The sequence below is a fragment of the Suncus etruscus genome, chromosome 9 (genome assembly GCF_024139225.1).
Source record: "Suncus etruscus isolate mSunEtr1 chromosome 9, mSunEtr1.pri.cur, whole genome shotgun sequence".
In the NCBI taxonomy this organism is placed as follows: domain Eukaryota; kingdom Metazoa; phylum Chordata; class Mammalia; order Eulipotyphla; family Soricidae; genus Suncus; species Suncus etruscus.
In genome coordinates, this window is record NC_064856.1 from 82,883,823 (window position 1) to 82,904,338 (window position 20,516).

General features: G+C 40.4%; 1 protein-coding gene across 2 annotated transcripts in view; it reads left to right on the top strand.

Annotated features, from left to right (window-relative positions):
- The window catches only part of QSER1 (glutamine and serine rich 1), a 46,476-nt gene that overhangs the window by 20,483 nt on the left and 5,477 nt on the right, over positions 1-20,516 (top strand). The window contains exons 3-8 of one of the 2 annotated variants that reach the window (XM_049780111.1): positions 6,555-6,871; positions 8,513-8,629; positions 9,595-9,728; positions 9,820-10,037; positions 14,382-14,519; positions 18,246-18,343. In XM_049780111.1, the coding sequence (XP_049636068.1) occupies positions 6,555-6,871; positions 8,513-8,629; positions 9,595-9,728; positions 9,820-10,037; positions 14,382-14,519; positions 18,246-18,343 (1,022 nt within the window). The remainder of the gene's footprint in view (positions 1-6,554; positions 6,872-8,512; positions 8,630-9,594; positions 9,729-9,819; positions 10,038-14,381; positions 14,520-18,245; positions 18,344-20,516) is intronic. The other variant, XM_049780112.1, reaches the window with a different exon arrangement.

Consider the following 20,516-nt stretch of genomic DNA (forward strand, 5'->3'; position numbering starts at 1 on the left):
ATGGGGTGCCAGAGATTGAATTGGATCAAGTTGCCTGCAAGGCAAATACTTTATCTGCTGTACTGTAGCCCCTTCAATAAAGTCTTTAAAAGAAACTATTTGGCCCTTCAAGTGATTTTAAATTTGGATTACTAGGATGTACTTCAAGTGATTTCAAGTTTGGATTGATGGCAGGTGCTTCCAACGATTTGAAGTATGGATTATTGCCTGAATCTTGGCCAAAACAAGAAACTTGGACAAATGGTGAATCATCTCTAATCGTGAACAAGTTAAAATGCCCGCATTGTAGCTATGTAGCCAAATACAGACGAACACTAAAAAGGCATTTGCTCATTCATACGGGAGTTAGATCATTTAGCTGTGATATTTGTGGAAAGCTGTTTACTCGCAGAGAACATGTGAAAAGACATTCCTTGGTGCATAAGAAGGATAAAAAGTACAAATGTATGGTGTGTAAGAAGATCTTCACGTTAGCAGCCAGTGTTGGGATAAGACATGGATCTCGACGTCATGGTGTTTGTGTTGACTGCGCAGATAAACCACAACCAGGAGGGCAAGAAGGTGTAGATCAGGGACAGGATACAGATTTCCTTCGGGATGAAGAATATAAGGAGAATGAAGTAGGAGAAGCTGATGAAGAGCTGGTTGATGATGGAGAAGAGCAGAATGATCCATCTCAATGGGATGAATCAGGAGATGTTTGTATGTCTCTAGATGATTAACTAACTGACCTACTATACTATTATCCCTCAAGGATGCTGCATTTGGGCTTAATATAAATCAACAATTTGAATTGTTGAACTTGAAGGCTTGCAAAATATGGTACATGCTGAATGGTAGTGATGTTGCTGTGAAAACTGTAGGGTCAAAACCTTATAGCAAAAAAAATTTTTTTATATATGCACAGACTGTAGAGCAAACAACCTCGTGGTTGGATTACATGGAATCCCACATCTTCAGTCAGTTATCGAAGTAAATGTATTTTTTATAGGTTAGACAGTAACTGTTTGAGTCTTATAAAGCAGTACCCAATCTTAAAGAACTTAAATTCATGTGCCACTTTTTTGTTTCTTTGTTTGTTTTTGTTTTTGAGTCACACCCGGCTTCTGGCTCGATGCTCAGAAATTGCTCCTGGAAGGCTCGGGGGACCATATGGGGTGCTGGGATTCGAACTGCCGACCTTCTCCTTGCAAGAAGGTCGCCTTACCTCCATGCTATCTCTCCTGCCCCTCATGTGCCACTTTTTTTTTCTTTTTTTTGGTTTTTGGGCCACACCCAGCGTTGCTCAGGGGTTACTCCTGGCTGTCTGCTCAGAAATAGCTCCTGGCAGGCACGGGGGACCATATGGGACACCGGGATTCGAACCAACCACCTTTGGTCCTGGATCGGCTGCTTGCAAGGCAAATGCCGCTGTGCTATCTCTCCGGGCCCTCGTGCCACTTTTAACATGAAAGAAGAAAAATCCATTTATGGAGTATAGTGACCTAATCACTAAACAACTCAGGCTAGTTTGTACTGGTAGAGTTTTGATTCTATTTTTATTAATTTTATTTTTTTTAATACAGATTTTCAGTGAGGGGCCTTTTTCAACTGTTTTGGTTCAATTTTCTGGATTTTCCATTTTAATTTACTATATAACTTAAAACCAAGTCTCCTTCTAGTCTTCGGTACTATTTCTCAGTTTTGTACTGGTGGCCATGTTAATAATATCTGGAGAGGTAATTTATTGGAATGAACTGACTTCCTCCATTCCCCCTTTCCTTTTTTTTTTTTTTTTTTGTTTATTTTTGGTTTTTAGTTTTTGGGTCACACCTGGCAGTGCTCAGGGTTTACTCCTGGCTCTACACTCAGAAATTGCTTCTGGCAGGCTCGGGGGACCATATGGGATGCCGGGATTTGAACCACCGACCTTTTGCATGCAAGGCAAACACCTTACCTCCATGCTATCTCTCCGACCCCCCCCCTTTCCTTTTTTGTTTTTGTTTTTGTTTTTGGCCACACCCGTGACGCTCAGGGGTTACTCCTGGCTATGCGCTCAGAAGTCGCTCCTGGCTTGGGGGACCATATGGGACACCGGGGGATCGAACCGCGGTCCATCCAAGGCTAGCACAGGCAAGGCAGGCACCTTACCTCTAGCGCCACCGACCGGCACCCCTTTCCTTTTTTGACATGAATTTTACTACTTCACAAATGAAGAATGATGTTGCAAAGTTACCATGGTGACAAATACCACTAAAATAATTATGATTTAGAAGTAACTTTCTCCTGCTGCTCTGCTCTGGAAAATGGTTACAGTATGACCTTTTCTGACATGATATTCAGTTTTGGGAATCTGTTACTTTGGCACTATTGTTGCCTCTTTATTTTTGCCAGTGTACTATATCTCAGTTCTATTTGAAAAAGCAGGAATATAATTGTAAATAGTCAATAGAAACCATAGTAAAAAATTGTTTTATAATTTATCCTCCATGTCTTTGATTAACTTGATTATGCAATATAAATGAAATATCAGGTTTTTATTCCTGTGCCCTTTATATCATTAAAATTAACACAAAAAATAACATTCTCTTTTGTTTCATACTTAATGGGATATTGAGTGTTTTGGAATTATGATCAGTTATGTTTCAATTCCTTAAAGTTGCTGCACCATGATAGATAGGTATTCACCCTGCTAGTCATGATAAAACAATCTGTAAAAATCTTAAAATGCTGAGAAGCTTTATAATTTATCATTCAGGACTTAAAAATAGTTGATATATCAAGTTTACTGTCAAATTTCTGTAACTTGAAGACATGAGTAGCTGATTGTCAAACACATTTAATATTAACGTGCACAACATTTATGAGGAATATGTTGTGTATTACATATGATTGAAGACATTTTCATTTTTTTAAATAAAATTGAGTATTTTCCTACTGTATATCAAATAACTAAATTCTGCTAGTCATTGCAAAGTATTCTGAGCCTTGTCCTCTCGGTGCTCCATCTGATCAGATTTGACATTTGAAAGATTTTTTTTTTTTTTGATTTTTTTGGGCCACACCCGGTAATGCTCAGGGGTTACTCCTGGCTATGTGCTCAGAAGTTGCTCCTGGCTTGGGGGACCATATGGGACACCGGGGGATCGAACCGCGATCCGTCCAAGGCTAGCACAGGCAAGGCAGGCACCTTACCTTTAGCGCCACCGCCCGGCCCCGAAAGATTTTTTTTTTTAAGAGAGGAGCTTTCTCCATGGACAAATGGTTAAATTTTTTTTGTTTGTTTGTTTTGGGTTTTTGGGCCACACCTATTTGATGCTCAGGGCTTACTCCTGGCTAAGCGCTCAAAAATCGCCCCTGGCTTGGGGGGACCATATGGGACGCCGGAGGATCGAACCCCTGTCCTTCCTCAGCTAGTGCTTACAAGGCAGACACCTTACCTCTAGTGCCACCTCACCAGCCCCAGAAATGGTTAAATGTTAGACAATGTTTCTGCTTTGGATAAATCAAGTATAAATTACAATTACATGGTTAGCCTATCTTTTGTCACCTAAAGTTTCTACAAAACTGTAAAGCAGACATGAAGTTTTAGGTTGATTATTGGATTGTTTCTTTTAGTTGGTTTGTTTCTAAAGACTGGGGCCCGGAGAGATAGCACAGCGGCGTTTGCCTTGCAAGCAGCCGATCCAGGACCAAAGGTGGTTGGTTCGAATCCCGGTGTCCCATATGGTCCCCCGTGCCTGCCAGGAGCTATTTCTGAGCAGACAGCCAGGAGTAACCCCTGAGCATCGCCGGGTGTGGCCCAAAAACCAAAAAAAAAAAAAAAAAAAAGACTGAAGAGCAGGGGCCGGAGAGATAGCACAGCGGTGTTTACCTTGCAAGTAGCCGACCCAAGACCCAAGGTGGTTGGTTCAAATTCCGGCGACCTATATAGTCCCCCATGCCTGCCAGGAGCTATTTCTGAGCAGATAGCCAGGAGTAACCCCTGAGCACCACCGGGTGTGGCCCAAAAACCAAAAAAAAAAAAAAAAAAGACTGAAAAACACATCTTATTCTGAATGTTCTAGAGCCAGTGGTCGGCAACCTGCGGCTCGCGAGCCACAGGCGGCTCTTTACACTTTTAATTTGGCTCTTCTGTGTGCCCGGCAGCCGCTCCAGGAGTCAGGACTCTGCTCCTAGCCTCTGTCAGTGTGCGCCCTGTGTGGCTCTCAAAATAAATTTCAATCGTGGTTTTGGCGAGATTTGGCCAATTTGGTTGCCGACCACTATAATCTAGACAAATGAATAAAATGTTATTCTGGTGGGGTCCAAAAATAGAAATTAGCTGCACAAAGATACTATAAACAAAAGTATTTTAAATGTAAAATGTTCTGCTTTGTGAATATGTAAGTATAGTATAAAGATTTCTCTCATCCCATTTATTCCCTTCCTTTAAAATAAACCAAAGTTTACAATTGGTAAAAAAGAAAGAGAGAGAGAGAGAGAGAGAGAGAGAGAGAGAGAGAGAGAGAGAGAGAGAGAGAGAGAAAGAAAGAAAGAAAGAAAGAAAGAAAGAAAGAAAGAAAGAAAGAAAGAAAGAAAGAAAGAAAGAAAGAAAGAAAGAAAGAAAGAAAGAAAGAAGAAAAAAACTATTTGTGTCTACATATAATAAGAGAAATAATGATTTGCAGTAGTGTTTGGGGTTGAAACCAGGGCTCAAACATGTGAGCCCTGCACTTTGCCATTGAATCATACTGCTATCCCAAGAGTAATTTTTTTTTTTTGGTGGGGAGGATAGTTTTGGGCCACACTAGCAGTGTTAGGAGCTACTCTGGATTCTATGCTAAGCATTTCTGGTAGTATTCTGGGTACCACTTGTGGTACCACAGATCAAACTGGAAATGATTTATCCTTTGTACTCTCTTTGGCTGCCCATCAGTAAAATTTTTTTAAGGGGGAGAGGGCTTACAGCCACATTTAGCAGTGCTCAAGGATTATTCCTGAAGTGCTTGGGAATCCTAAGGGATGCTACAGATTAAAACTGGATTGACTACATGAAAGACAAGCACCTTGCTTAACCTGTCTAGTCCCACCACCATGAATTTAAATGGTACTCTTCCAGCAAAAGCTTTTTTTTTGTTTGTTTTTGTTTTTGGGTCACACCTGGCAGTGCTCAGGGGTTATTCCTGTCTCTGCACTCAGAAATCGCTCCTGGCAGCTCGGGGACCATATGGGAAGCCGGGATTCGAACCACCATTCATTCTGGGTTGGCTGTACACAAGGCAAATGCCCTACCGCTGTGCTATCTCTGACCTCAGCAAAAGCATTTTTTATATTTAATTATTTTTACATTTATATTTTTTCTATTTAAAATATTAATTTTTGTCTACTGTTCTGACCGGATATAAAAAAAAAATGTGACTATCTGGGGTAGGGTGATAACTCTAGGGTCCCAACTTTGCATCCTGAAAGCTCAGATGCTACCATCAGCACCACCATGAGTGACCCTGAGCACCTTGCTGGGAACAGCCCAGCACTACTTGTGTACCCAGTCCACTAACACCCAGAGTCAATTTTTGTTTATACACAGTTGTTGATGACAAAAATTACTATTTTTGTTTTTTCTTGGGCCACACCCGGTGACATCAGGGGGTCAGAGATCTAATTCAGTGATAGAACACATGCTTCTCACTTATGAGATCCAGGACTTGATCCCCTTCCCTAAACAGATAGAATTTTTTAGTACAGACTCCTCTAACATTATTATTTTTTCTCCAAAACGTATAGCATGACTTGATGATTACATGACACATGTAATTTCTCGTCAGTCCTCTTGCTTGGAAAGAATCATCTCTGAGTAAAGACAGTTTCAATGTGGAGCACAGAACTGTAGGCCTGTTTGACTGGTAACACCCTACATTTAACTGACCTCTTTTCTCCCCAGTTAATTTGAATAAGATCTTTTCTCTGTTATCAAACAAGAGTTTAGCTTGTTTTCCTTGCCAGTTTGCTTTTCCATTCTAGATGGAGGTCTGAATTTGCCTCAGGCTCTGTTTTGATTGCCTTTCATTCTCTTTACTTCTTTTTTTTTTTTTTTTTTTTCCCTAATTGGGTGGGGTAGACCACATTTGGTGGCACTCAGGGGTTACTCCTGGCTCTACACAGATCACTCCTGGCGGGCTCAGGAGACCATAGGGGATGCTGGAGATCAAACCCAATCAGCTGTGTGCAAAGCCAATGCCCTACGCACTGTGCTATCATTCAGGCCCTCCATTCTTTCATTTCATACTATGGTTTTTCTTGATTCAAATCAAAAGTCTTTATTTTTTTTGTACTTATTGTTTTGGTTTGGGGAGGGGGGCATAGCTATTCCTAGTTGTGCTTTCAGGGATCAACCGTGGCAGTGCTCAGGGACCATGTGGTGTGCAAGGAATTGAATCTGTCAACCACATACAAGGCAAGCACCCTTCCTGCTGTACTATCTCTTCAGCTCAACTAAAATACCCTGTGGTTTCTGCAGAATAAACTGCAAGTTTTATGCAGAACAATTGAGTGTCATTTTACATGTATCACTGATTTTCATTTACTTGTTCTAGTTTCAGAAGCCCGCCAGGTAGCATCCACTAGTCCAACGACCAACAGTGCTACCACATCTTCTACCACTGCTGCGGATGCAGTTAAGCAGAAACCTTTCTATTCAACTTCATCTGCAGTAAATAGATTGGAAAATACCAATTCTACAGAATCTCAAAAACCCGTTGATAGTCTTCCTGCAGACCAGTTTGCAAAAGGACAAGACACTATAGCCATAGAAGGTTTTACAGATGAGGAGGATACAGAAAGCGGAGGAGAAGGCCAATACAGAGAACGTGATGAATTTGTTGTAAAGATAGAAGACATAGAGACTTTTAAGGTGATGTCAATGTTCACAGGTGTATTTGTCATCGTTTAGACCTATGATAATAGTCCTGCCCCTGTGATAGATTTCATGATCATTTAACCATATGCATCTAGCTGGAGGTGCAAAATGTTATAGTTTTATAACTACCCTTAGTCTTCATGAGTGTTAATAAAATTAAGCTAGTGATGTGAGATATTTTGCAAAAGGAAATTTGGGAGTGACCCTCATGCACCAGCACCACTGGAGAAGCTCTCCAGACAAAAAGAAAATGATGTTTTAAGTAATTTTTAACTATACCTTAGCTTAATATGTTATGATTAGTCAGTATGTTGCATTTAGGTATTAGAAATTAGAGTAGTTTTAGGTGCTAGTTATTTGTTTGTTTTGTTTTTGTTTTTTGGTTTTGGGCCAACCGGGAGGTGCTCAGGGGTTACTCCTGGCTGTCTGCTCAGAAATAGCTCCTGGCAGGCACGGGGGACCATATGGGACACCGGGATTTGAACCAACCACCTTAGGTCCTGGATCGGCTGCTTGCAAGGCAAACGCCGCTGTGCTATCTCTCTGGGCCCAGGTGCTAGTTATTTTCAAGGTTCCCAATTCACTATCTAAGAGGTTCTTTGTTTCAGTTTGGAGGCCATCCCTGACAGTGCTCAGGAATCACTCCTAGTGGTGCTAAGGGGATCCTGGGGTACCAATGACCAAATCCAGGACTCCTGAATGCAAGGCTTGTGTCCTAATCCTTGGAGCTATCTCTACAGCCCTTAATTTAAAAGTTTGAACCCAGAAAAAAGCAGTAGGAAGTAGAATAAAATTAGACATTTTTTTATGATTTTGAATTGTGGAACCATGAGTAGAATGTTACAGTTTCTAACAAGTAAGTCAGGGGCCAGTGAGGTTGCGCTAAAGAAAAGATGTCTGCCTTGCAAGCGCTAGCCAAGGAAGGACCACGGTTCGATCTCCCGACATCCCATATGGTCCCCCCAAGCCAGGGGCAATTTCTGAGCCTTCAGCCAGGAGTAATCCCTGAGCATCAAATAGGTGTGGCGCCCCCCCTCCAAATCAAACAAATAACTCTTTAATTTAGTTAAAGAAAAACTGATTGCCCCCTTCCCAAGGTTTTGGTTTTCTTTTGTATTTCTTTTAATTGAGGGAAAGAGAAATGGCTTTAGAAAACATGATGAAGAATTTAACATTCAAAATCTCTATCTTGCATCCATAATTACTATTAATATTTTAATGTAGTTGGTCTATTTGTTTTTGTCTTTTGTTTTTGGGCCATACGCAGTGTTGTTCAGGGGTTACTCCTGGCTCTGCACTCAGAAATCACTTCTAGCACTTGAAGGAGCCATATGGTATCAACCCTGGCTTGGCTGCATACAAAGCAAATGCTTTTATCACTCCAAATCCCAAGATGGTCTACTTGAATATGCACATGTTTACAGATTTTATAAATAATTCATGAAAGGATTTAAGGAAATCTTTCTAATTGCTATGCATCAGTGAACTCCGTATTTCAAGGAGAATTTAAGTGGAGACTAAATTTCTAAGAACTATATTGCAAAATTATAGTTCCATAGTAGATATATTGTGATAGGTTTGTCTATAATTTAAATATATTGCTAGATTTTATAAATATAATTCTGTTTATTATAGGAGGCTTTACTAATAGGGAAAGAACCTCCAGCTATTTGGAAAGTACAAAAAGCTTTATTACAAAAGTTTGTTCCTGAAATTCGAGATGGACAAAGAGAATTTGCTGCTACAAACAGTGTAAGTAAAATACTTATTTGCATTGATTGGCCTCTTTTTCTTTTTCTTCTCAGTATTGGGGAAAAAAACGCAGGCTTGCACAACATAGATTCGTGTTCTTATGTTCTCTTTCTAAGCTACATCCTCATACATAACTTTTTTTTTAAGGATGAGTTACATAAATATAATAAAAGCGGTATGAGAGTGGCAATTGTTGTTTGCATAGGGGGAAATAGAAAGGAAAAACCTTGGCTTAAATACAAGTAGGCCTTACCCCTAAAGTATTCTGGCATAAGAGCAACGCTAGGCTCCAGGCATACTAGATCGTCCTACCACCCCTTGTCATTCTCTGTGGTCCCAGTAAAATTTTTTCACACAATTGCTATTGTTGGTATAGAAAGGAATAACTTTTTGTGCTAATGTAGTTGTTTAGCACTATTGAATTAAGTAAACACCTATGTATTAAGTAAATGAGATTGCTTCTGTAATCATTTTTTCTTTTTTTCTTTTTTTTTTTTTTTTTTTTTTTTTTTTTTTTGGTTTTTGGGCCATACCCAGTGTTGCTCAGGGGTTATTCCTGGCTGTCTGCTCAGAAATAGCTCCTGGCAGGCACGGGGGACCATGTGGGACATCGGAATTCGAACCAACCACCTTTGGTCCTGGATCGGCTGCTTGCAAGGCAAACGCCACTGTGCTATCTCTCCGGGCCCTCTGTAATCATTTTTATTTAATTAGCCTAGTAGCCCGAGCTGCATTTTAAAAACCCAAATGCTGGGGCCAGAGTTATAGTACAGTGGGTAGGACATTTGCCTTCCATGCCACTGACCCAAGTTCAATTCCCAGCATCCTATGTGGTCCCCTGAGCTGCTGCATATGGTTCAAAATCAAATAAACAAACAAAATCCCCAAGTGTTGGCCTTAAAGATAATCTGAAAAAGCAATACTTTACACATAGAATATATCATTAAAATTGTTTTCTTCTTTAGTACCTTGGATATTTTGGAGATGCAAAGACTAAATACAAAAGGATATATGTGAAGTTTATTGAAAGTTCAAACAAAAAAGAATATGTTAGAATCTGTTCCAAGAAACCAAGAAACAAGCCTTCACAAAATATCAGGTATTTCTTTTCATATGTAATTATATAATGGCTGTGGGAGGACTTAATTTGACAAGATTGTCATACTTAAATGACATTTGTAACATTACAGAACTGTTCAGTCAAAGCCAAGCAGTAGCAGTAAAACTTCTGATCCTCCAACACTGAAAACTGTGACTACAAAAGCCCCTTCTGTGAAACCCAAAGTTAAGCAGCTAAAAGTAAAGGCTGAACCACCACCAAAGAAACGGAAGAAATGGAAAGAAGAATTTTCATCATCCCAATCGGATTCATCTCCTGAGATTCATTCTAATAGTAGTGATAATGAGGGTGAGTCTCTTAATAAGGTTATCTGCGTGAAGGAAGAGCTATGTTGCTGACCCTCCAGAACTTGGTTTTATGATTGTCATACCCTGAAGGACTCAGGAGCTATTCCTGACCCTGTGCTCAGGGATGATTCTTAGCAGTGCTCAGGACTATATGTAGTGCTGGGGATTTGAACCAGGGTTAGCAGGATCAGTGCCAGCACCTTAATCCCTGCACTGTCTCTTGGGTTTTCAAAAAGATTTTGCAGTAGTTTTTAGCTTCCTAATTAAGCCCTGCTTATAGTTTCATAAAAATAAACTCACATTTACACTAAAAGTGAAAGCTCACTTGGCCTTTGTACATAGTAAGTACCGTATTTTCTGGCGTATAAGACGACCCCCTAATTTTAGACTTTCTCTCTGACTCTGGCCAATCTGAGCAGGCTTTTTACAGTGTAGATTCAGGTACAGAACACTGTATAATTTGCATGCATAAAAAGCCTGCTTGGGGGCCCAGAGGATAGCTCAGCGGCAAGCAGCTGATCCAGGACCAAAGGTGGTTAGTTCAAATCCCGGTGTCCCATATGGTCCCCCGTGCCTGCCAGGAGCTATTTCTGAGCAGACAGCCAGGAGTAACCCCTGAGCACCGCCGGGTGTGGCCCAAAAACCAAAATAAAGCCTGCTTGGATTGGCTGAGTTAGAGAGGTGGTCCGAGCAGCCTTGCAGTGATTGGTGCAGGAAACGAATTGGGAAATTCGTTTCATGGCAATAGCCAGACGATTTTCATTTAGCAGCATATCGAAATGGTTTTATATACTCAGCGTATAAGACGACCCCCAATTTTTGGTTGACTTTTTTTCGTTTCAAAAGTCGTCTTATACGCCAGAATATACAGTAGGCAGCTTTGTAAAGAAGAAAGGGCTATAAAGGAAGATGTATGCATTTGTCTTTTTTTTTTTTTTTTTTTTTTTGGTTTTGGGTCTCACCCGGCAGTTGCTCAGGAGTTACTCCTGGCTCCATGCTCAGAAGTTGCTCTTAGCAAGCACGGGGGACCATATGGGACGCCGGGATTTAAACCGATGACCTTCTGCATGAGAGGCAAATGCCTTACCTCCATGCTATCTCTCCGGCCCCCATTTGTCTTTTTTTTGGGGGGGGGACCACACCCGTTTGATGCTCAGGGGTTACTCCAGGCTAAGCACTCAGAAATTGTCTCTGGCTTGGGGGGACCATATGGGACCCTGGGGGATCAAACCGTGGTCCTTCCTTCGCTAGCGCTTGCAAGACAGACATCTTACCTCTAGCACCACCTCACCGACCCCATGCATTTGTCTTAGCGATGCCAATAACCCAGCCTAACTGGGGAAGATGGGGATTAGATAAGAGTATTTACTTACTGAGAGTTCTCTAGTTCTAAACTTCTAAGTCATGTTTGTACCATAAGAAAAAGCCTTTTCCAGCCAATGTCTAACGATAAAAATCTCTTGAGACAACAGATGCCTCAAGACAAGAGGCAAGAAAAGCAAGAAGCGGGCCCAGAGAGATAGCACAGCAGCATTTGCCTTGCAAGCAGCCGATCCAGGACCTAAGGTGGTTGGTTCAAATCCCGGTGTCCCATATGGTCCCCCGTACCTGCCAGGAGCTATTTCTGAGCAGAAAGCCAGGAATAACCCCTGAGCACCGCCGGGTGTGACCCAAAAACCAAAAACAAAAACAAAAAAAAGGAAAAGCAAGAAGCAGAAGTATGAGCTAGGACTCATACACCAAGAGTGGCACACACCACATACACACAGTTCAAGTTTGGGGAGGCAACAAAAAGGTACTGTACCTTGAGGTTAGACATTGGAAGCTTATCTTGGGACTCAGAGTATTGTACTGTCCTGGCCTGCAGGACTCAGTTATTCGTGGGTGCAGAGGGGATCCAGCCTGAAAAAGAGAATGGGGGAAAGAAGGGAACCAAGGAAATGGAGGCTTGTCAAGGTTCCTTTTATTGATCTGCACAGGTTCCTTTTAAGCATGATTTTACAGGGGGTGGAGAGAAAGCAGGATGGAACAGCCTGCATTACAGACAACTTTTTACAGAGATCATCCTGTGGGTAATCTTTACATGCTCTCTTTACATCAGAAACACAGGAACAGTTTCACTAGTGAAGTTTCACTTTACATCAGAAACACAGGAACAGTTTCACTAGTGAAGTTTCATTAGTGAAGTTTCACTAGTGAAGCCTCAAAGATGTCACAAGCTTCCTGGAATGTTTGATTGATAGGACACTGTGGTACTTCTTTGGGCTCTGGGGCTAGCCAATGCCTTAGGTTACGTACTCAGGCCACACAAGACCGGTTTGTCCTACTGGATTCCATATTAGGGTCTGGTCTCTGGCATTGTACTTAATGAAACAAGGGTCATTGCTGTTGTTTACAATCCAACAAAGAGCCTGGTGAAGAACTACATGTGCTTACTGACAGCATACGGTACTCACAGTGGGACAAGTTCTCACTGTACAATTATCCAGCCTTGAGGAAGAGATTTTCAACAAAATTGATAATAGAGGGGCCAGAGCAGTGATACAGTGGTAGGGCGTTTGCCTTGCACGCAGCTGACCTAGGACGGACTGTGGTTCTATCCCCCAGCATCTCATGGTCCCCCAAGCCAGGAAAGATTTCTGAGAACATAGCCAGGAATAACCCCTGAGTGTCATTGAGTGTGGCCCAAAAACAAAACAACCCTGACCCAAAAAAAATGTGATAAGAGAAATTCACAGAAAATGTGAGGAAAGGAAAAAGACAGCTCAAACCATCAGTCTTCTGGAGGAGCAGCAGTTCCATTAGGTCCTGGAAAGGCAAATAAATCTTCATCTGGTCTTTTGTTTTTGTTTTTTTGGGGGGGGCCACACCCGGCGGTGCTCAGGGGTCACTCCTGGCTGTCTGCTCAGAAATAGCTCCTGGCAGCATGATGGACCATATGGGACACCGGGATTCAAACCAACCACCTTTGGTCCTGGATTGGCTGCTTGCAAGGCAAATGCAGCTGTGCTATCTCTCCGGGCCCTTCATCTGGTCTTGTTATGAAAGTCTTTGTGGTTCTGTTTAGAAAGAGGGTGGGGGGGAGAGACACTACTTTGGAGGGTGTAAATGAATGGAATGTGCTCCATACTAGACTCCCTTACTTCTCTGTTTTAGTCAGGAGTCCTTAAACTACGGCCCCAAGCTACTGTTCTTCATAGTTTTTTGTTTTCTGGTTTTTCATTGTAGTCTGGCCCTCCGGCAGTCTAAGGAACAATGAACTCGCCTTCTGTTTAAATAGTTTGAGGATCCCTGGTGGAGGGAGACATATTTAGATATATAATATATTATTATATCATGATATAATATGATTTAATATATATTATATATTATATCCTGGATATAATATATAAAATATTTATGAAACACGTTTTAGCTGAAATTTCTATTTACTCTTTAGAAAAACTTGAGTTCTGAATTTACAATTCAGTTTCTCCAAATGACAAGTCAAGAGGAATTATTTTTTTATTCCTAACTTAAATTACTACTAGATGTCACTAATAGTTTAATAAGTATTGTTTGTGCTTAAAAAGAAAATAACTTGGGCCCGGAGAGATAGCACAGCGGCGTTTGCCTTGCAAACAGCCGATCCAGGACCAAAGGTGGTTGGTTTGAATCCCAGTGTCCCACATGGTCCCCCGTGCCTGCCAGGAGCTATTTCTGAGCAGACAGCCGGGAGTAACCCCTGAGCACCACTGGGTGTGACCCAAAAACCAAAAAAAAAAAAAAAAAAAAAAAGAAAATAACTTTGGATGTGAGGGGAATTTTTTAAAAAGACAGAGTTGCCTGTAAGCAGATTTATAAACTTGTGGGTGTTTTTGTTTGTTTCAAGACTAATTTATAATAATTAAATTTGCTGCAATTCTGAAACACTTTTGGTCACTTTGCAGTGGGATTCACACCCTGGCAGCGCTTTAGAGGGTCATAGAGGAAGACTGGCATTTTCATATTTGCTTCTACATCCAGTTCATTGTTAACATACCGTTTTGGCTGAAGTCCATGAAGATAGTGTACATAATTTAGAAAAGGAGAAAGTATTTGATAACTCAGTTATCAATGCCAGGAGTGATTCTCGAGTGAAAAACTAGCCTAGAGTAACCTGAGCACCACTGGTTGTGCCCCCCCCCACATTTTTTTAATATATAAATAACATTTAATTTAATTCTCTAATGGTTGTAGTATACAAACCAGGAGAAAGATAGTCTTAAATTTGAAGAACTATATACCATGTATTTACTGATAGTCTTCTGCTTTTAAAGTTGTCAGTAAAGGAAATTTTCTTATTTCATTTTTTTCTTTCTCCCAGAATTTGATCCTCCAGCTCCCTTTGTTACTCGTTTTTTGAATACAAGAGCAATGAAGGAAACCTTTAAGAGCTACATGGAATTGCTTGTTAGCATTGCTTTGGATCCTGACACAATGCAAGCTTTGGAGAAGAGCAATGGTACATACTTAGTATTTCCTGGATTTTAAAATTCCTGTCTATTATTGCATGTTTAATTTGTGATTTGTGTCATATTTGCTGTACACCTTATTGAGAAAACATGTAATTTTATTAATTATGATGAATTAGTTCACTAGCTACTCGTTTCCTCTACCCTAGAATCTCTATCATCCTCATTATACTTTAAAAAGTCTGTTATTACATGAAAACCTCTGCTGTTCTTCATATGTTGTTTTTTAATTATTGGAAAGATTAAATGAGATAATAGTGTAAAGATTAAAATCATGTATTTGTGTCTAGTAAAAGATGTATCATGAGTAATCTCTAATTAATTAATGGTAAAGCAATATATGGACTATTGCCTATCTATGGATTATACTCATTGATAGTCTATTTTCTTTTTAAATTTTTTTCTTCAAAAGATGAAATCAATCATTTTTAATACAATGTTTTTTAAATATTATAGCATTCACCAGAAGCAACTAAGAATGTACATTACTCATCGTAGTCATAAAGCTTTTCTAAAGTATTTTATAACAGATTCCAAGAAATTGATGTGCTTCCTAAAGTTGTATAGCAAATTAATGTTTAAAGAATCCCAATTTGAGCACAGTTATTTAAAGTGGGGCAGTAGCTTGAAGTTACAGAGCACTACATTAGCTGGGCTCCAGTTCAAAATCTGTAGGTCCACAGTGTCATGTCAGCACCCTGGGCATTGTCCCTGTTTTTCCCACTCCAGCACCATTATTGGAGAACCTATAAAATGTTGAGTAAAATTTAAAAAAGTCAGTAGTTATAGCCAGAGCAGTAGCACAGAGAGTAGGGCATTTGCCTTGGACACAGTGGACCCATATTGTATCTGCAGCATCCCATATGGACCCTTAAACCTGACAGGAATGATTTCTGAGTGCAGAACCAGGAGTAACCAACCCCTGAGTATATCTGAGTATGTCCTAAAAAAAAAACAAACAAAACTCAATAGTTAGTTTCCCACGTTGGATTACTTTATTTATTTATTTATTTATTTATTTATTTATTTATTTATTTATTTATTTTGGTGTTTTGGTGTTTCTTTTTTTAATTGCCTATAGGAAATTGGCCCTTTTTTTTTTCAATTAAATATTTTCTCTCAAATTTTTAGTAGTGGTCATTTCTGATGTGTGTGGGGGTGGATGGATGGATAGATGGTCGGGTCGGTCAGTCAGTTGGTCCATGGTCTTCAGGATCTGCTTATAATATCTGACTGTTTTGTTTTATTTGGGAGCTACTCCTGGCAGGCTCAGGGACTATATGGGATGCCAGGGATCAACCTTGGGTCAGCCATGGACAAGGCAAATGCCTAACCTGCTATGCTATCACTCTGGCTCCCTGATTTCTGGTTTTTATTTAGAATTAAGATATACTTTGTGAGTAAAATAATTTACAAATATTTGAATGTTCTTGTTGAATGTAAATTTTTATAGTATTTGAAAAAGTTTAATATATACTAGAAATTTGGGGGGGTGGTTTGGGCCACACCCAGCAGTGCTCAGGGGTTACTCCTGCCTGTCTGCTTAGAAATAGCTCCTGGCAGGCATGGAGGACCATATAGGACACCGGGATTCGAACCAACCACCTTAGGTCCTGGATCGGCTGATTGCAAGGCAAACACCGCTGTGCTATCTCTCCGGGCCCTAGAAATTTTTAATTGCCTGTGATCAGATAGTTTATTGGACTGAGCATATGATTTACATACATGTGAGAAGTTCTAGTTCAATCCTTGGCATAGCATGATTTCCCCCAAGCACTGCTGAAGCTACCATTAGCACAGAGCCAGGAGCCACCAACCACTCCCTAACCCAGTAGCACCAGATTATCTAAAAACAATACAAAGGCAAGTGTGCGGCTCAAGTGGTAAAGCACATGTCTTGAGTATGCAGAACTCTAGGTTCTATCACAAGTGCCACATAACTGCCCAACAGTGGCCAGGAGTAGTGGCCTGGACCCAGAGTACCTTAGGATCTAGTACCTCTTAGCCCCAATAACAAAACCTCACAAGATTTGCAGTTATGTTATAGTCTCTTTAGAATATATGCCTCACTAAGACTTTATTTTTCTAGGTAGAAGTGTGATCTTTCACAAATCACAGTCTTTATGCTCTTCTCCCAATATATAATAACTTTTTTCAACCCTGAAATAACTAACCAGATTCTGGTGTAATACATACATTTTCTTTTTTTTTTTTTTTGGTTTTTGGGCCACACCCGGTGATGCTCAGGGGTTACTCCTGGCTAGGCGCTCAGAAGTCGCTCCTGGCTTGGGGGACCATATGGGACGCCGGGGGATCGAACCGCGGTCCATCCTAGGCTAGCGCTGGTAAGGCAGGAACCTTACCTTTAGCGCCACCGCCCGGCCCCAATACATACATTTTCAGAAAGGTAATTAGTATCATATAAAGGTGACATGTGTAAATCAGTGGTAGAATGTATGCTTTGAATCTATAAGGCCCTTGTATCCCCAGCAATTCAAAATAAATAAAATGTTACTGGCTTAATTAAGAGTCTAATCTAAAATACTTAATACAGCACTAAGAGTAATTAAAGGGCTGGAGTGATTAACATAGGCAGGGATGGCATTTGCCATGCATGTGGCCAACCCAGGTTGGATCCCATATTTTGAGGGGGTGGAGGTTGGGTCACACTCAGCAGCGTTCAAGGGTTACTCTTGGTTCTCTGCTCAGAAATCGCTCCTGGCAGGCTCAGGGGACCATATGGGATACCGGGATTCGAACCACTGTCCTTCTGCATGCAAAGCAAACACTCTACCTTCATACTATCTCCCTGGCTCCGCCTAGAGTGATTTCTGATTGCAGAGCTAGAAGTAACCCCTGAGCACTGTCAGGTATGACCCAAAAACGAACAAAAAAGAGCTTAATGTAGATTCATTATATGTACAAGATAAGTCTTACTTTCCTTATCTAATGGTGTATTGCCCCCACTGACCACCTTCCTGAGCATTGCCAAGAGAGACTTCAGCAGCAAACACAGAAAACTTTTTAAAATAAAAACAAGCTTGGGCCAGAGTGATAGCACAGTGGTAGGGTGTTTGCCTTGCACGCAGCTAACCCAGGATGGACCTGGGTTTGATCCTCGGCATCCCATATGGTCCCCTGAGCCAGGAGCAATTTCTGAGTGCATAGCCAGAAGTAACTCCTGAGCATCACTGGGTATGGCCCAGAAACCAAAAAAATAAAATAAAAACAATCTTAACGCTTAAGGATTAAAGAGGAAGCAGAAGTAGGAATCTTTGTCATACTTTTTACTCTTCTTCCTTTTTCTAAAAATAATTATTTTGACTTTTCCCTTCTGTTTTTGACAGTGGATTATGATTCTTCACCCACTTTTCTCATTCTTACACTACTGCAAATTAAAAATACCACAAAAATTTGGACCAGAGAGATAGCGTAGTGGGCAGGGATGTGGCTGACCTGAGTTCAATCCCCAGCATCCCATATACCAGGAGTAATTTGTAAGCGCAGAAATTACTGAGTAACTCGAGCACTGTGAGACAGGACAAAAAAAATCATAATTTTTATGTTTGATCTGTAGAAATAGTATAGAAGTTTTATAAGTTAATGGATTTTATGTTTTGTTTATTGTGTTAATGTTTTGAGAAAAAAGATAAATTTTTAACAAATTTATGTGTTGACATATTATCCTATTATAATACATTTTTATCTTCTTTTAGATGAGCTACTTTTGCCTCATATGAAAAAAATAGATAGTATGCTGAATGATAACAGGAAAAGACTTCTTTTGAATCTTCATTTGGATCAGTCATTCAAGGTATTTCCTTTAGATTTCTTAATTTTTTGGGGGGGCCACACCCATTTGATGCTCAGGGGTTACTCCTGGCTAAGCGCTCAGAAATTGCCCCTGGTTTGGGGGGACCATATGGCACGTGGGGGGATCAAACCGCCGTCCTTCTTTGGCTAGCGCTTGCAAGGCAGGCACCTTACCTCTAGCGCCACCTCGCCGGCCCCTAGATTTAATAGCAAAAATTAATGACAGTCTTAGTCTTTCTTAAGTATAATATGAAGGAAAAATCTATGAAAGTAATTGTTATTGTGTAGAATTTTTACCCAATAGAAATTTATTATTAGTTTAGTTAGAATTAATTTTCTGGTGGTATCTCTTGCTAGTGAGTGGAAGGAAAGCTTGCGGTAGAATTTTCCTGAAACCTGTTTTATTTCTTCAACTTGTGTGAATTATTTCCTGTGTCAGTGTTTGCTTCCAGACCCACACTTTCCAATCCCTCAGGATTGGAACATGAGGCTTCCACTTCAGTTTCTAAAAGAAAGGGGGTTGAGAGGAAAGGATGGTAGGATGGCACTGGAAACTTGGTGGGTGCACTGCATCTAGTACACATAGAGAGGTTTTCCTGTATTCCTAAAATACTATTATAAGTTAATAAATAGGTCAGTACAAGGAAAAAGGTTTTTTTTTTTTTTTTGGGGGGGGGTGTTTGTTTTTGTTTTGTTTTGGTTTTGGTTTTTAGTTTTGAGTCACACCCAGTGGCGCTCAGGGTTTACTCCTGGCTCTATGCTCAGAAATCACTCCAGGCAGGCTCGGGGGACCCATATGGGATGCTGGGATTCGAACCACCTTCCTTCTGCACGCAAGGCAAATGCCTTACCTCCGTGCTATCTCTCCAGCCCGCAAAGAAGGGAAAGTTTTTTAAAGAGTTAGTTTTCTTATAGTATAGTGATTAAAATTTCCTTTGCTGGGCCAAAGTGTCAGGACAGCAGGTAAGACATATCTATTAATTTATCTTGACACCACCAGGTTGTTGCCAGCAATTAAATTAAAACAAAGGATTAATTTGGTGTAACACATTACAAATTGATACTAAAATATTTTTGTTGACTTTAGCAGTGATTGGCACCATTTCATAATTATCTTGGTAATTTTAAGACTCTAAAACCCTTTTTCTGTCTGTTAAGGGATCAAATCCAGGGCCTCAAACACAAAACTTGTATTTTACCATTAGACTACATTCCAGATCTCTAAAAAAAATGTTTTTCCAGTTTTGGACCCAGAGGTATAGCTCCGCACTCAGAGATCATTTCAGACAACCTTGCGAACACATCGAACCACATAGGGTGCCAGGGATCAAACCCATGTGCACTGTGTTTTATTTCATTTTATCTGTTATGGGTCCAGTGGGACAGTGGGAATGTCAGGATGCTCTTGACCTGTAGCATAACACTGTATTTGAATGCATTGAACAAAAAAGCTTACACTTCCTAGAAAAGCATATTACGCCCCTCCGCCAGCCCTGCCCTCGCTTAAATCTTTGCTTTGTTTTGTTTTGGGCCTTAACTCTCAGTGCTCATGATTAATTCCTGGCTCTATGCTCAGGGATCACTCCTGGTGGCACTTGGGGACCTATGGGATGCTGGAATTCAAGCCCAGGTTAGCTGTGTTTAAGGCAAGTACCCTACCCCTATACTATTTCTATGGCCCTCCTCATCAAACTTTAGGAAATTGATGATATTATTTTTCTTACTGCAATTCTGGTCCTCTATAGCGTCCTTTTAGAAAGGTTTAAGCTTTCTCCTTTGGGGGACCAGATAAGATAGTTCAGTGATAAGGCACTTGCCTTACTTAGCCAACTTGTTTCAATCCTCAGCACCCCATATGGTTTTCTGAGCATACCCAGAAGTGATCCCTAAGTACAGAGCCAGGAGTAAGACCTGGGCAGCGCAGGGTATGGCAAAAAAAAAAAAAAAAAAAAAAAGGTGGTCTCCTTTCATTGTCATTGACCATTGTTTCTAGATATAGAGCTGCTGTTGTTTATTATTGATTTAGCATTGGTTTACAAATATTAGAAATTTGAGGGTTTTAGCTTCAAACTTGTAAATGACAATTTTCCCAGTTCCATTTGTTGAAGAGTCATATAACTCCATTATTTAATTTTAGCTTCTTTATCATAGATTAGATGTCCGTATATACATTT